This window comes from Schistocerca americana, chromosome 2 (assembly GCF_021461395.2).
Source record: "Schistocerca americana isolate TAMUIC-IGC-003095 chromosome 2, iqSchAmer2.1, whole genome shotgun sequence".
Classification (NCBI taxonomy): Eukaryota; Metazoa; Arthropoda; class Insecta; order Orthoptera; family Acrididae; genus Schistocerca; species Schistocerca americana.
Window position 1 is genome coordinate 935669561 of NC_060120.1, and position 14162 is coordinate 935683722.

Consider the following 14162-nt stretch of genomic DNA (forward strand, 5'->3'; position numbering starts at 1 on the left):
ACAGCCTTGGGAGAGCCAGTCCTGACGAAACTCTACCATCTGGTGAGCAAGATGTATGAAACAAGCAAAATACCCTCAGACTTCAAGAAGAATATAATAATTCCAATCCCAAAGAAAGCAGGTGTTGACAAATGTGAAAATTACCGAACTATCAGTTTAATAAGTCACGACTGCAAAATACTAACGCGGGTTCTTTAGAGACGAATGGAAAAACAAGTAGAAGCCGACCTCGGGGAAGATCAGTTTGGATTCCGTAGAAATGTTGGAACACGTGACGTAATACTGACCCTACGACGTATCTTAGAAGCTAGATTAAGAAAAGGCAAACCTTCATTTCTAGCATTTGTAGACTTGGAGAAAGCTTTTGACAATGTTGACTGGAATACGCTCTTTCAAATTCTGAAGGTAGCAGGGGTAAAATACAGGGAGCGAAAGGCTATTTACAATTTGTACAGAAACCAGATGGCAGTTATAAGGGTCGAGGGGCACGAAAGGGAAGCAGTGGTTGGGAAGGGAGTGAGACAGGGTTGTAGTCTCTCCCCGATGTTATTCAATCTGTATATTGAGCAAGCAGTGAAGGAAACAAAAGAAAAATTCGGAGTAGGTATTAAAATCCATGGAGAAGAAATAAAAACTTTGAGGTTCGCCGATGACATTGTAATTCTGTCAGAGACAGCAAACGACTTGGAAGAGCAGTTGAATGGAATGGATAGTGTCTTGAAAGGAGGGTATAAGATGAACATCAACAAAAGCAAAACGAGGATAATGGAATGTAGTCGAATTAAGTCGGGTGATGCTGTGGGAATTAGATTAGGAAATGAGACACTTAAAGTAGTAAAGGAATTTTGCTACTTGGGGAGCAAAATAACTGATGATGTTCGAAGTAGAGAGGATATAAAATGTAGACTGGCAATGGCAAGGAAAGCGTTTCTGAAGAAGAGAAATTTGTTAACATCGAGTATAGATTTACGTGTCAGGAAGATGTCCTGAAAGTATTTGTATGGAGTGTAGCCATGTATGGAAGTGAAACATGGACGATATATAGTTTGGACAAGAAGAGAATAGAAGCTTTCGAAATGTGGTGCTACAGAAGAATGCTGAAGATTAGATGGGTAGATCACATAACTAATGAGGAAGTATTGAATAGGATTGGGGAGAAGAGAAGTTTGTGGCACAACTTGACTAGAAGAAGGGATCGGTTGGTAGGACATGTGTTGAGGCATCAAGGGATCACCAATTTAGTATTGGAGGGCAGCGTGGAGGGTAAAAAACGTAGAGGGAGACCAAGAGATGAATACACTAAGCAAATTCAAAAGGATGTAGGTTGCAGTAGGTACTGGAGATGAAGAAGCTTGCACAGGATAGAGTAGCATGGAGAGCTGCATCAAACCAGTCTCAGGACTGAAGACCACAACAACAACAACATGAAGGTTTTATGGCTTGAGTATCAATTATTTTGATTTTTTTTAGATTAGCACTTATTGTTGCAGATATTCTTCTTTATACAATACACATTTCCCATCTTGTTTATTCTTTCCTCTAAAGCAGTGTTTTCTGAACCTTTTCCTTGAATAGTCTCTCCCAAATATTTGAATTTTGTCCTTTTTCTGTTTGCCAAATTTCTATTATTAAATATTGTGGAGCATTTTTTTTATATTTGTCATAATTTTTGTTTTCTCTTCAGAGATTCTTATGACTGTCATATTGACTTTGTCTTCCAGTTAATTGACTTGAACTGTTGTATCTGCCAGGCTTTCAGGAAATATATGAGGATGGTATCTGTTTTTCCGAAAGAACAGATACTATTGGTGATCTTGCAGCTCTCGAAGAATGAAATTACAATGAAATCCAGACCATTAGCTGCTTACAGGAATTGATAAATATCGAGGGGGACAGTTGAAAATGTGTTCCCCAACCGGGAATCGAACCCCGCTTACATAGCAGGAGCTCTATCCAAGCGAGCCACAGAGTATAGTGCGACTGTAGGGACTTATCTCTGGAACGCTGCTCGTGAGACCCACATTTCCAGCTTACTGTCCACACACTACATTTATAGTGCCCTGCCGTCCGCCTCCGACAGCTGAGTGGCGCCGGCAAGGTAGCTCAGCGTGTTCGGTCAGAGGGATTAGCTACCCTCTGTAATGAAAAAAAACTGAGTAAATTGATCAACGACGAACTTAAACGGGTGTCTTGCGACGTCCGTCCCGAGCAAATGCGACGAACGAAAACGAACAAAATGAAATTAAAAAAAAAAAGTAGTCGGCGCGACAGAATGTCAATACTAAGAGCCCGGGTTCGATTCCCGGCTACGTCGGAGATTTTTCTCCGCTCTGGTACTGGGTGTTGTGTTGTCCTAAGGCGAACGGTCTACCTGACGCGAGGCCCTAGTCACAGGACATTTACATGTATTTTAGTGCCCTGCCCACTATACTCATTACTCGCGGCAGTCAATCTACCGATTCCCGTAAGTGTTTGAGCAATGTCAGTGCACCCGCACTGAAGGACATCATTGGCCGGTAACCCTTTTCTACATGAAGATGGATCTGTTCTTTCGGACATGTCCGGATCGAGTCCCGGTCAGGGCACACGTTTTCAACTGTCCCCATTGATATTTATCAACGCCTGTAAGCAGCTAATGGTCTGGATTTAATTGTAATTTCATTTTTCAGGAAATATGTTGAAATCTACCGCAAATGCTAGGTCATTTATTACAACACATCTGTTGCTTCTCCCTAGTAGTTATATTCTAAATTTTTTAACTTTCTTATTCCAGATACTTGCAAATTTCTCCACGACACAGTTGAAAGTACATGGAAATGAACCATCGCCTTGCCTGATACGGGTATTTATTTTGAAAGGTAGAGATATCTCAGCTATAAATTTTGCTTTTGAGATTGTGTCTGTCCGAGTTTCTCGGACAACGTTTGCCAGCTTATTTCTAATTCCAGACTCATGTATTACTTTATCTGGGGTTCCTTATTAACACAATAGAAAGCCTTTAAAAAAAAACGCAATAAGTGTTACGGCCATGTCTTTGGAGTCTATTAGTCTGTGACAAGTTACGGATTTCAGATTGAAAATCTATTCTGTGTAGGAACTACCCTTTGTTGTAAACACCCTATAAGCGCTGTACAAATATTGCACAATCATACCTACATGATCTCTAGCAGTATTATTATGTTCCATTCTGTACTGCTAACAGTTAATTTTTCTCTGAAAAAAAAAATACCACTGCCCATTAAAATTGCTACACCATGAAGATGACATGCTACAGACGCGAAATTTAACCGAAAGGAAGAAGATGCTGTGATATGCATATGATTTGCTTTTCAGAGCATTCACACAAGGTTGGCGCCAATGGCGACACCTACAACGTGCTGACATGAGGAAAGTTTCCAACCGATTTCTCATACACAAACAGAAGTTAACCGCCGTTGCCTGGTGAAACGTTGTTGTGATGCCTCGTGTAAGGAAGAGAAATGCGTACCATCACGTTTCCGTCGTTGATAAAGGTCGGATTGTAGCCTATCGCGATTGCGGTTTATCGTATCGCGACATTGCTGCTCGCGTTGGTCGAGATCCAATGACTGTTAGCAGAATATGGAATCGGTGGGTTCAGGAGGGTAATACGGAACGCCGTGCTGGATCCCAACGGCCTCGTATCACTACCAGTCGAGATGACAGGCATCTTATCCGCATGGCTGTAACGGATCGTGCAGCCACGTCTCGATCCCTGAGTCAACAGAAGAGGACGTTTGCAAGACAACAGCCATCTGCACGAACAGTTCGACGACTTTTGCAGCAGCATGGACTATTAGCTCGGAGACCATGGCTGCGGTTACCCTTGATGCTGCATCACATACAGGAGGGCCTGCGATGGTGTACTCAGTGACGAACCTGTGTGCACGAATGGCAAAAAGGTATTTTTTCGGATGAATCCAGGTTCTGTTTATAGCATCACGATGGTCGCATCCGTGTTTGGCGACATCGCGGTGAACACACATTGGAAGCGTGTATTCGTCATCGCCATAATGGCGTATCACCCGGCATTATGGTATGGGGTGCCATTGGTTACACGTCTCGGTCACCTCTTGTTCTCATTGACGGCACTTTGAACAGTGAACGTTACATTTCAGATGTGTTACGACGCGTGGCTCTACCCTTCATTGGATCCCTGCGCGAAACCCTAAATTTCAGCAGGACAATGCACGACCGCACGTTGCAGGTCCTGTACGGGCCTTTCTGGATACAGAAAATGTTCGACTGCTGCCCTGGCCAGCACATTCTCCAGATCTCTCACCAACTGAAAACGTCTGGTCAATGGTGGCCGAGCAACTGGCTTGTCACAATACACCAGTTACTACTTTTGATGAACTGTGGTATCGTGTGAAGCTGCATGGGCAGCTGTACCTGTACAAGTCATCCAAGCTCTGTTTGATTAATATCCGTTTATCACCTGCATTTCTTCTTGGTGTAGCAATTTTAATGGCCAGTAGTGTAGTCAGTCCTGGAGAGGGTCCTTTGACTCTAGTAATAAATATTGAGTGAATAATCGCTTCCGGTAACAGTGAGTGACTGTGAATGTGACTCACCAATGTAAACGATGAGTCGCCGCGCCGTGGTGGTGGAGACGAGCGACTGCGCGCGCGCCTTGTCCACCAGGCCAGCCAGTAGCACCGCTGTCGCCACGTGTCCCACGTGTGGCAGCACCGACAGCACGCGGTCCTGTGGAGAACCGTCATCTTTGAGCTTGTCCCACTGTCGCCACGTATAGGGGTAGAAAATTCATTCAACGACAAAAACAAAATTACGCACAACAGAGGAATTATCCGATTGAGACGGAGATCATTAGATGCGATGAACAGTGATGTACATGTACAGGCAAACAAATGATAACAATTTCAGAAAAACTGAATGATTTATTCAAGACAAAGAGCTGCACAAACTGAGCAAGTCAGTAACTTGGTCCAGCTCTGGCTCTTATTCAACCAGTTATTTGTCTTGGCAGTGATTGACAAGAGTTGTTGGATGTACTAGTGAGGGATGTTGTGCCAAATTATGCCCAATTGGCGCTTTCGGTTGTCAAAATCCTGAGCTGGATGGAGGGTCCTACCCCTAATGCTCCAAACATTCTCGATTGAGGAGAGATGGGGCGACCTTGCTGGCCACGGTAGGCTTTGGCAAGTATGGACAGAAGTAGAAACTAGCGCCTTGTGAAGGTGGGCATTATCTTGCTGAAATGTAAGCTCAAGGTAGCTTGACATGAAGGGCAACAAAACGCGCCCTAGAATATCGTGGACGAATCATTGTGCCATAAGGGCGCCGCTGATGGCAACCAAAGGAGGAGTCCTACTATGAAATGAAATGGCGCCCCAGACCATGACACCTGACTATCGGGCCATTTGAAGGGCGATGACAGGTTAGTATCCCACCACTGTCGGTGCGTCTTGAGACACGTCTTCGCTGGTTATCGGGCTTTATTCGAAGTAGGGCTCATCACTGAAGATAATTCTACTCAAATCAAAGATCCCAGACCAAATGTCCCTCACACTACCGCAAACGGGCTTATTGGTGTACATAGGTCAATGGTGGTCGTCGCGAGGGGCGCCGTGAGCTCAGACTCATTTTTGTGAGTCAGCTATTAATGGTCTTTGTAGTCACTGAAGCACCAGTTGCAAGTTAGATCGATGATAATCATGAACCAGGGCCTCTGAGTGATTCTCGGACGATTGCTCGGTCCTCACGTTCTGCCGTCTCTTTAGGTTGACCGCTTCCTTATTGGCGCTGTTTTCGGCCATGATTCACTCATTCCTGCCATCGTCGTCGAATAGTCGCATTGCTCCTGTTCAAATGTCGAATGATTCGACGATTACTCCAACCTCCATCTTCGAGCCCAGTTACACGTCCTTTCTCAAATGGTGACATCTATACATATTGTTCACGCGCCTGTCTGGCGGGCATAGTTACTGTCCAACTGACTACACGTATTGACATTCGCAGAATTTATGCTCGGGTGCCAATATATTTCCTGTTTACTATCCTTACCAGCTGACAAGTGAATCTGCACTGCAGCATCACACATTCAACAATCAAATTCAAATGGCTCTAAGCACTTTGGGACTTAACATCTAAGGTCATCAGTCCCCTAGACTTAAAAATGCACTCCGTCATCAGGCCACGAGTGGCCTACCGGGACCATCCGACCGCCGTGTCATCCTCAGAGGAGGATGCGGATAGGAGGGGCGTGGGGACAGCACACCACTCTCCCGGTCGTTATCATGGTATTCTTGACCGAATCCGCTACTATTCGGGGGAGTAGCTCCTCAATTGGCATCACGAGGCTGAGTGCACCCCGAAAAATGGCAACAGCGCATGGCGGCTGGATGGTCACCCATCCAAGTGCCGGCCCGCCCAACAGCGCTTAACTTCGGTGACCTCACGGGAACCGGTGTATCCACTGCAGCAATGCCGTTGCCCCCCCCCCCCCCAGACTTAGAACTACTTAAACCAAACTAACCTAAGCACATCACACACATCCATGCCCAAGGCAGGATTAGAACCTGCGATCGCAGCAGCAGTGCGGTTCCGGACTGAAGCGCCAAGAACAACTCGGCCACAGTGGCAAGCCATTCATCAGTCAGTCGCCAAAGTTTACAATTTTGCATTTTCCGTTGATACATGTCTGAAATTATTCCTTGGAGCAGCATGGACTATCAACGCGGAGACCATGGCTGTGGTTACCCTTGACGCTGCATCACAGACAGGAGCGCCTGCGATGGTGTACTCAACAACGAAGCTGGGTGCACGAATGGTAAAACGTCATTTTTTCGGATGAATCCAGGTTTTGTTTACAGCCTCATGATGGTCGCATCCGTGTTTGGCGACATCGCGGTGAACGCACACTGGAAGCGTATATTCGTCATCGCCATACTGGCATATCACCCGGCGTGATGATATGGGGTGTCATTGGTCACCTCTTGTTCGCATTAACGGCACTTTCAACAGTGGACGTTACATTTCAGATGTGTTACGACCCGTGGCTCTACCCTTCATTCGATCCCTGCAAAACCCTACATTTCAGCAGGATAATGCACGACCGCATGTTGCAGGTCCTGTACGGGTCTTTCTGGATACAGAAAATGTTCGACTGCTACCCTGGCCAGCACATTCTCCAGATCTCTCACCAATTGGAAACGTCTGGTCAATGGTGGCCGAGCAACTGGTTCATCACAATAGGCCAGTCACTACCCTTGATGAACTGTGGTATCGTGTTGAAGCTGGATGGGCAGCTGTACCAGTACACGCCATTCAAGCTCTGTTCGACTCATTGCCCAGGCGTATCAAGGATGTTATTACGGCCAGAGGTTGTTGTTCTGGGTACTGATTTCTCAGGATCTATGCACCCAAATTTCGTGAAAAAGTAATCACATGTCAGTTCTAGTATAATATATTCGTCCAATGAATACCCGTTTATCATCTGCATTTCTTCTTGGTGTAGCAATTTTAATGGCCAGTAGTGTATGTTCTGCATGCTGTGCGGATGATGTAAGTTGGGTTACCTCCGTTAAGGTGTATGAAATACACTCCTGGAAATGGAAAAAAAAACACATTGACACCGGTGTGTCAGACCCACCATACTTGCTCCGGACACTGCGAGAGGGCTGTACAAGCAATGATCACACGCACGGCACAGCGGACACACCAGGAACCGCGGTGTTGGCCGTCGAATGGCGCTAGCTGCGCAGCATTTGTGCACCGCCGCCGTCAGTGTCAGGCAGTTTGCCGTGGCATACGGAGCTCCATCGCAGTCTTTAACACTGGTAGCATGCCGCGACAGCGTGGACGTGAACCGTATGTGCAGTTGACGGACTTTGAGCGAGGGCGTATAGTGGGCATGCGGGAGGCCGGGTGGACGTACCGCCGAATTGCTCAACACGTGGGGCGTGAGGTCTCCACAGTACATCGATGTTGTCGCCAGTGGTCGGCGGAAGGTGCACGTGCTCGTCGACCTGGGACCGGACCGCAATGACGCACGGATGCACGCCAAGACCGTAGGATCCTACGCAGTGCCGTAGGGGACCGCACCGCCACTTCCCAGCAAATTAGGGACACTGTTGCTCCTGGGGTATCGGCGAGGACCATTCGCAACCGTCTCCATGAAGCTGGGCTACGGTCCCGCACACCGTTAGGCTGTCTTCCGCTCACGCCCCTACATCGTGCAGCCCGCCTCCAGTGGTGTCGCGACAGGCGTGAATGGAGGGACGAATGGAGACGTGTCGTCTTCAGCGATGAGAGTCGCTTCTGCCTTGGTGCCAATGATGGTCGTATGCGTGTTTGGCGCCGTGCAGGTGAGCGCCACAATCAGGACTGCATACGACCGAGGCACACAGGGCCAACACCTGGCATCATGGTGTGGGGAGCTGGCCGTACACCACTGGTGATCGTCGAGGGGACACTGAATAGTGCACGGTACATCCAAACCGTCATCGAACCCATCGTTCTACCATTCCTTGACCGGCAAGGGAACTTGCTGTTACAACAGGACAATGCACGTCCGCATGTATCCCGTGCCACCCAACGTGCTCTAGAAGGTGTAAGTCAATTACCCTGGCCAGCAAGATCTCCGGATCTGTCCCCCATTGAGCATGTTGGGACTGGATGAAGCGTCGTCTCACGCGGTCTGCACGTCCAGCACGAACGCTGGTCCAACTGAGGCGCCAGGTGGAAATGGCATGGCAAGCCGTTCCACAGGACTACATCCAGCATCTCTACGATCGTCTCCATGGGAGAATAGCAGCCTGCATTGCTGCGAAAGGTGGATATACACTGTACTAGTGCCGACATTGTGCATGCTCTGTTGCCTGTGTCTATGTGCCTGTGGTTCTGTCAGTGTGATCATGTGATGTATCTGACCCCAGGAATGTGTCAATAAAGTTTCCCCTTCCTGGGACAATGAATTCACGGTGTTGTTATTTCAATTTCCAGGAGTGTATTTTACGGGCCACTTTGATTTCGCTCACCCTTAGTTCGTACACTGCCGGAAAAAATGCGCTACCATCACGGATTATGTGCCGTGGAACCAGGCAATAATATGGGCATACTAATGGGCTGTAGTTCTAGTGATTCGTTTGTCACGGTCATCGGCGATCAGATGACACTCAGAAGGCCAGCTGTGTACCCTCTGTTTCGACTCTTCAGGCAGTAACTGTGCTGAGCTCAAGGGTGAACAGTATTTGCGATATTCGTTCTATGTTATAGCAATCCCTCCGAGATGAACAGCTTCAGGCATTTGGAAGAGGTCCCATTGTGCGCCTGTGGGCAAGTGGATGAACATATCGACCTATTGCTGCACATGTTGGGTACAGCGAATCGGCAGGGTATCGCTGTTTTCAACAGTGGTCTATGGAGCATTCCCGAACATTTAGACCAGGTTCTGGACTTTCGGGTAGTACAGATGCACTTCAAGATCTACGCTTTGTGCGAGCAGCGGTAGCCGACCGAACGTCATTCAGGGGCGAACTCCGGCACATGTTACACCTGCTGCGCCATCAGAAACTGTTTGGAACCGTCTCATTGTAGCAGGATTAAGATCACAAGTGACTCTGTGCAGGCTACCACTGACACCGCCAAGTACGGCTGCTCTAGCGTCGCGAAAGAGTGGATTAAGTAGTGGGATGACGCTGTTGTCTTCTGTGATGAGAGTGGGTTCTGTCTGTATGTGAGCTCCCCATTCCAGACTGTATTCGCCCACTAAACACAGATCCCATACCATGCTTCTTGGTGTGGAGGGCCATGAGTGCCAGCTCGCTGCCACACTTGGTGTTTCTGCATGGTAAAATAACAAGTGTCCTCTACAATGCACAGGTTATTATCCACATGATACCTTCACTTCTTCGACAGGGTGATGTGCACTTCCAGGACAGTGAATGATCAGATACGGATGTTGCGACACTACATTCTCTTTGGGGTACATTGCATGGGGGCTTAATTAAATAAATTTGAAAATACTTTTGGATTTTTAGTAGCTGTCTGTCCGATTACGCAGTGTCTCGTAATCGGTTGGCCCTGACTAGTATTATTACGCTATCTGACTGCAAAGAACAACAACAAAGAATGAAATGAAAATTTTCATAAACACAGTTAATTAATTAAGTCCCCAGCAACTATAAAACCTACAAAACCCAAGCACAAATGTAACTGTTCTGTGTGTGGGAGTGTGACTCAACGTACACATCTGGCACAGTTCTTCTTCAACAAGACAAGAATTTTAAATACCAATTATACTGACGTGATAAAAGAAAATTAGAAAAACTATAATTACGCAAGAAAACCAGAATTACACTCTAATACAAAAACACAAGCCAGATGCTTTGTTGACTGAACCTGTAATGATGCATTATTTGAGACACACAAATAATAAAAGAACATAGTGGTTTTTACCTTCATATATATTGACGAAATGCACTCTGATCATTACAATATCTTCATTAGAATAACATCTGCTATCTCTCCCATCAAATAACTGCATAAAACATGGAACAACACTCTCCACTATTACATCTTACTCCGACTTCACGACAAGCAGTGCCCACTAGCACATCTCGGTACGACTGACTACAACGAGCTCTCAACAAGCACTGACTTCTACGAGCTCTTAACAGGCACTGACTGCTACGAGTTCTTAACAGGCACTGTGGAGGCGGCTTAGTAGTACTCTTTGGCGCAATCTCTGGCGCAGTGGCACAGTGTAGCCACCTTTCATATGCCCCTCCTCCACAGGTCAGAATTTGATGGTATTTTTGCCAGCATTGGTGGTGAAAATACCACCAAATTCGTCCACAAAAATACAGACAAAAATAGATAATATAATACTTAAATATCACATAATTAGTTAAAATTTTGGCTTTGCACTGACCTTACAATAGCCTAATATATAAAATACAGTAAGCAATACAAATTCTTTTCATACATGTGGCTTTACATAATAGTTTACACAATACACAAAAAATCAGTTTATACAAATGTTCACATAAAATGCTTTCAATGATTAGTTTATACAAAAAAAAGGACACCAACAGGTAACATCTTTTCAGTAAAAGCAGTCCATCAGTGGCACCCAGTAAAGTTTAGCAGGTACACCCAGCAACAAGTCACATTAGTTCAGTAGAAGCAATCCATCTGAGGCACCCAGCAATGTTGAGTAGGTGCAGACAGCAACAAGTGACTTCATTTCAGTAGAAACAGTTCATCAGTTGCACCCAGCAATGTTGAGCAGGTGCAGACACCAACAAGTGACATCATTTCAGTAGAAGCAGTTCCATCTGTGGCACCCAGTAAAGTTGAAGAGGTACACACAGCAACAAGTCACATTAGTTCAGTAGAAGCAGTCCATCAGTGGCACCCAGCAATGTTGAGTAGGTGCAGACACCAACAAGTGACATCATTTCAGTAAAAACAGTCCATCAGTTGCGCCCAGCAACGTTGAGTAGGTGCAGACACCAACAAGTGACACCATTTCAGTAGAAGCAGTCCATTAGTGGCATCAGCAATGTTGATCAGGTGCACACAGCAACAGGGGACATCTTTTCAGTAGAAGCAGTACATCAGTGGCACCCAGCAATATTGAGTAGGTGCAGACAGCAAAAAGTCACATCTCTCAGCAGAAGCAGTTCCATAAAATTCACTAGCACTGATCACACTGTTCATCAGAGTTTATGAGCAGAAATTAAACATGTCCTAGTGGCACCAATCATGTAGAAAAGGTACAAGTAACAGTCCATAATTTTTTTACAATCACTGATCACACAGTTCATCAGCAGAAATTAAACATGACTAAATGTCACACATCATGTTGAAAAGTGCAGCACCATCACTAATCACACAGTTCAGGCATGAACAATAGTTTGAATACACATACAGTGCTTTTACACTAAACATACAAATCATAACAAACACACAAATGATATCAGATAATTGTCCTATTAACTATTACAATACACAAATACCAGTAAACCTATAATATTTATGGGTGTCAGTGCAAGCCACTACAAACAAATAAAATAATATTCAGGAGATAGGTGGGTAGGATTAGGAAAGGAAAACACACAAAACACACTCACTCATCTTTCATCCACATTAGTGCTACTGTGTAATTGAATAGTGTTAACTGTGTAAATGCAATTCTGTCAAAATCTGATGTTCATCATGTGTATCAAGTAATAGTGGCAGCAATGTATAACAGTCAATAATAGTTAAGTCAACGTCATAGTCATCATGTCAAGACCAATGTTTGCCAAGCCAGATCAAAATGTACTGTTGTTGAACAACTGTCAGTGAGCCAAGATATGCAATTACTTCCTCTCTCCAAAAAAAAAGTATATACTGCTTAGTTATTTAACAAAGTGTGTGTATAGACTATCTTCCTTCTCTTTAGTGTTCTAGTCTGCTATCTTCATCCTCCTTGTTCCATAAGACCAACAAAAAAATATGCATCTCCCTTACTTTACCTCTTATCAACCAAAACTCCAATAATCATCAGCATCGCATAATCTCAATAATTCACTAATACTTCTTACGTCGATACATATAAATCTTATCATCAATAGCATTTACCTTACCTCTTGTCCACAAAAACTCCAATAATCATCAACTTCATATAATCTCTATACCTCAATAATACCTCTTTAATACGTCGATAAATATGAACCTTATTACCAATATCATTTCACTTCCATAACAACTCTTTCCTCTAGTCAGTCTCCTCGAACAAGTACAGATAAAATCCTAATGCAAACCTCATCTTCCCATACAATCCGAAGACACATTGTCAACACACAACCTCTGTGTAATCCATCTGACCCAAATCTTCTACTCATTGTGAATTATAAACAAAGAAATGCATACATGACCTCTAACAGACTTAGTTCGAATAATTCTCAGTAATTAAGTACGATTACGGAATGTGAATGATCATAATATTTCACAGTGTGTACACCACTTCAAGAATTATGGCAGAAGCAAACATGTGGAGTATTTTTTGTGTCAAGTGTCACTTCCTATTTCAATTGCTCACGAAAAATGCAGTGTAATGACTGTCAATGGTCTAAACCTAGTTTTGGTATGTCATGTCGTTAGCTTCCTTCCTATTAGCATAAATTTATACAGCTTCCATAAAACCTCAGCGCATGTGACCTCAACGAAGTTCTTCATACCAATGTCGTTCGTCGAATTATAGCAGTTCATTTTCTTATCTTAAAAATATAAGGCACTGAGCGTAAGCAAAACTTGCAATAGCGAGTAAATATACCAGTAGAGAACAGAATGTCAACAAGTGGATGCAGCACAATTCCTACAACGAGGCTCTGCCAAGCGAACAATCTATAATTAATACAATAGTGTGACCTAAACTCTATGTTTATACAAAGTATATCAGCATTTCTATACACCAAATTAAAGAGTAGTTGTGACGACAAACAGATATGTATAAATATGCAATCCATACGCATAGCAGCAAACAGGTTATTAGCATCATATCAGCATAAGCAAATAAATGTTCATATGTCATCTTAATAAGTAAACATGAAGGCGCAAGCAGATAAATCACAAAGTATAACTTACATACCTAAACACATCAGCACAATAAATCAGGTTACAATTATAATTTAAATAAATAAGCACAGCAGGCACATAATTAAAAAAAAATATGACATCAGTGAAAAAGCAGTGCAGCCAAGCGATGCATAATATACACAAGTTACAACCCAGTTCATTAATAATCATTGTCAAAATCAGTTAACGTACGCAAGCGAGTCGCTTCACAAGTAATTTCATAGAACATGAAATTAGCACAAAGTATGAATTACGTAATTGCGAGCAGCAAATTACGTCTAAAGTACGTACCTAAGTGAATTTATGTTACCTGAAAAATAAACTCAATTAATAGTTACCCTTTTTTAGTTTATTACTTTCTTCTTCGAAATTACATTCTTCCTGAAAATTTGTCGATAGCAAGTCGTCTTAACGTCGGACACGCACAGAATTTACCTGAAGTTCTTAAATATTTTATAGAACCGTATCCTGAAAAATACTGAATGTTAATAACATAATTCATCAAGTCACTATAGCTTTATACTGAATTTAGTCGGAGAAATTAAACTGTGTAT

General features: G+C 44.0%; 1 protein-coding gene across 1 annotated transcript in view; it reads right to left on the bottom strand.

Annotated features, from left to right (window-relative positions):
• The window catches only part of LOC124594558 (uncharacterized transporter slc-17.2-like), a 210195-nt gene that overhangs the window by 167676 nt on the left and 28357 nt on the right, over positions 1 to 14162 (bottom strand). Inside the window, exon 3 of the mRNA XM_047132930.1 lies at positions 4593 to 4725. Coding sequence (XP_046988886.1) covers positions 4593 to 4725 — 133 coding nt within the window. The remainder of the gene's footprint in view (positions 1 to 4592; positions 4726 to 14162) is intronic.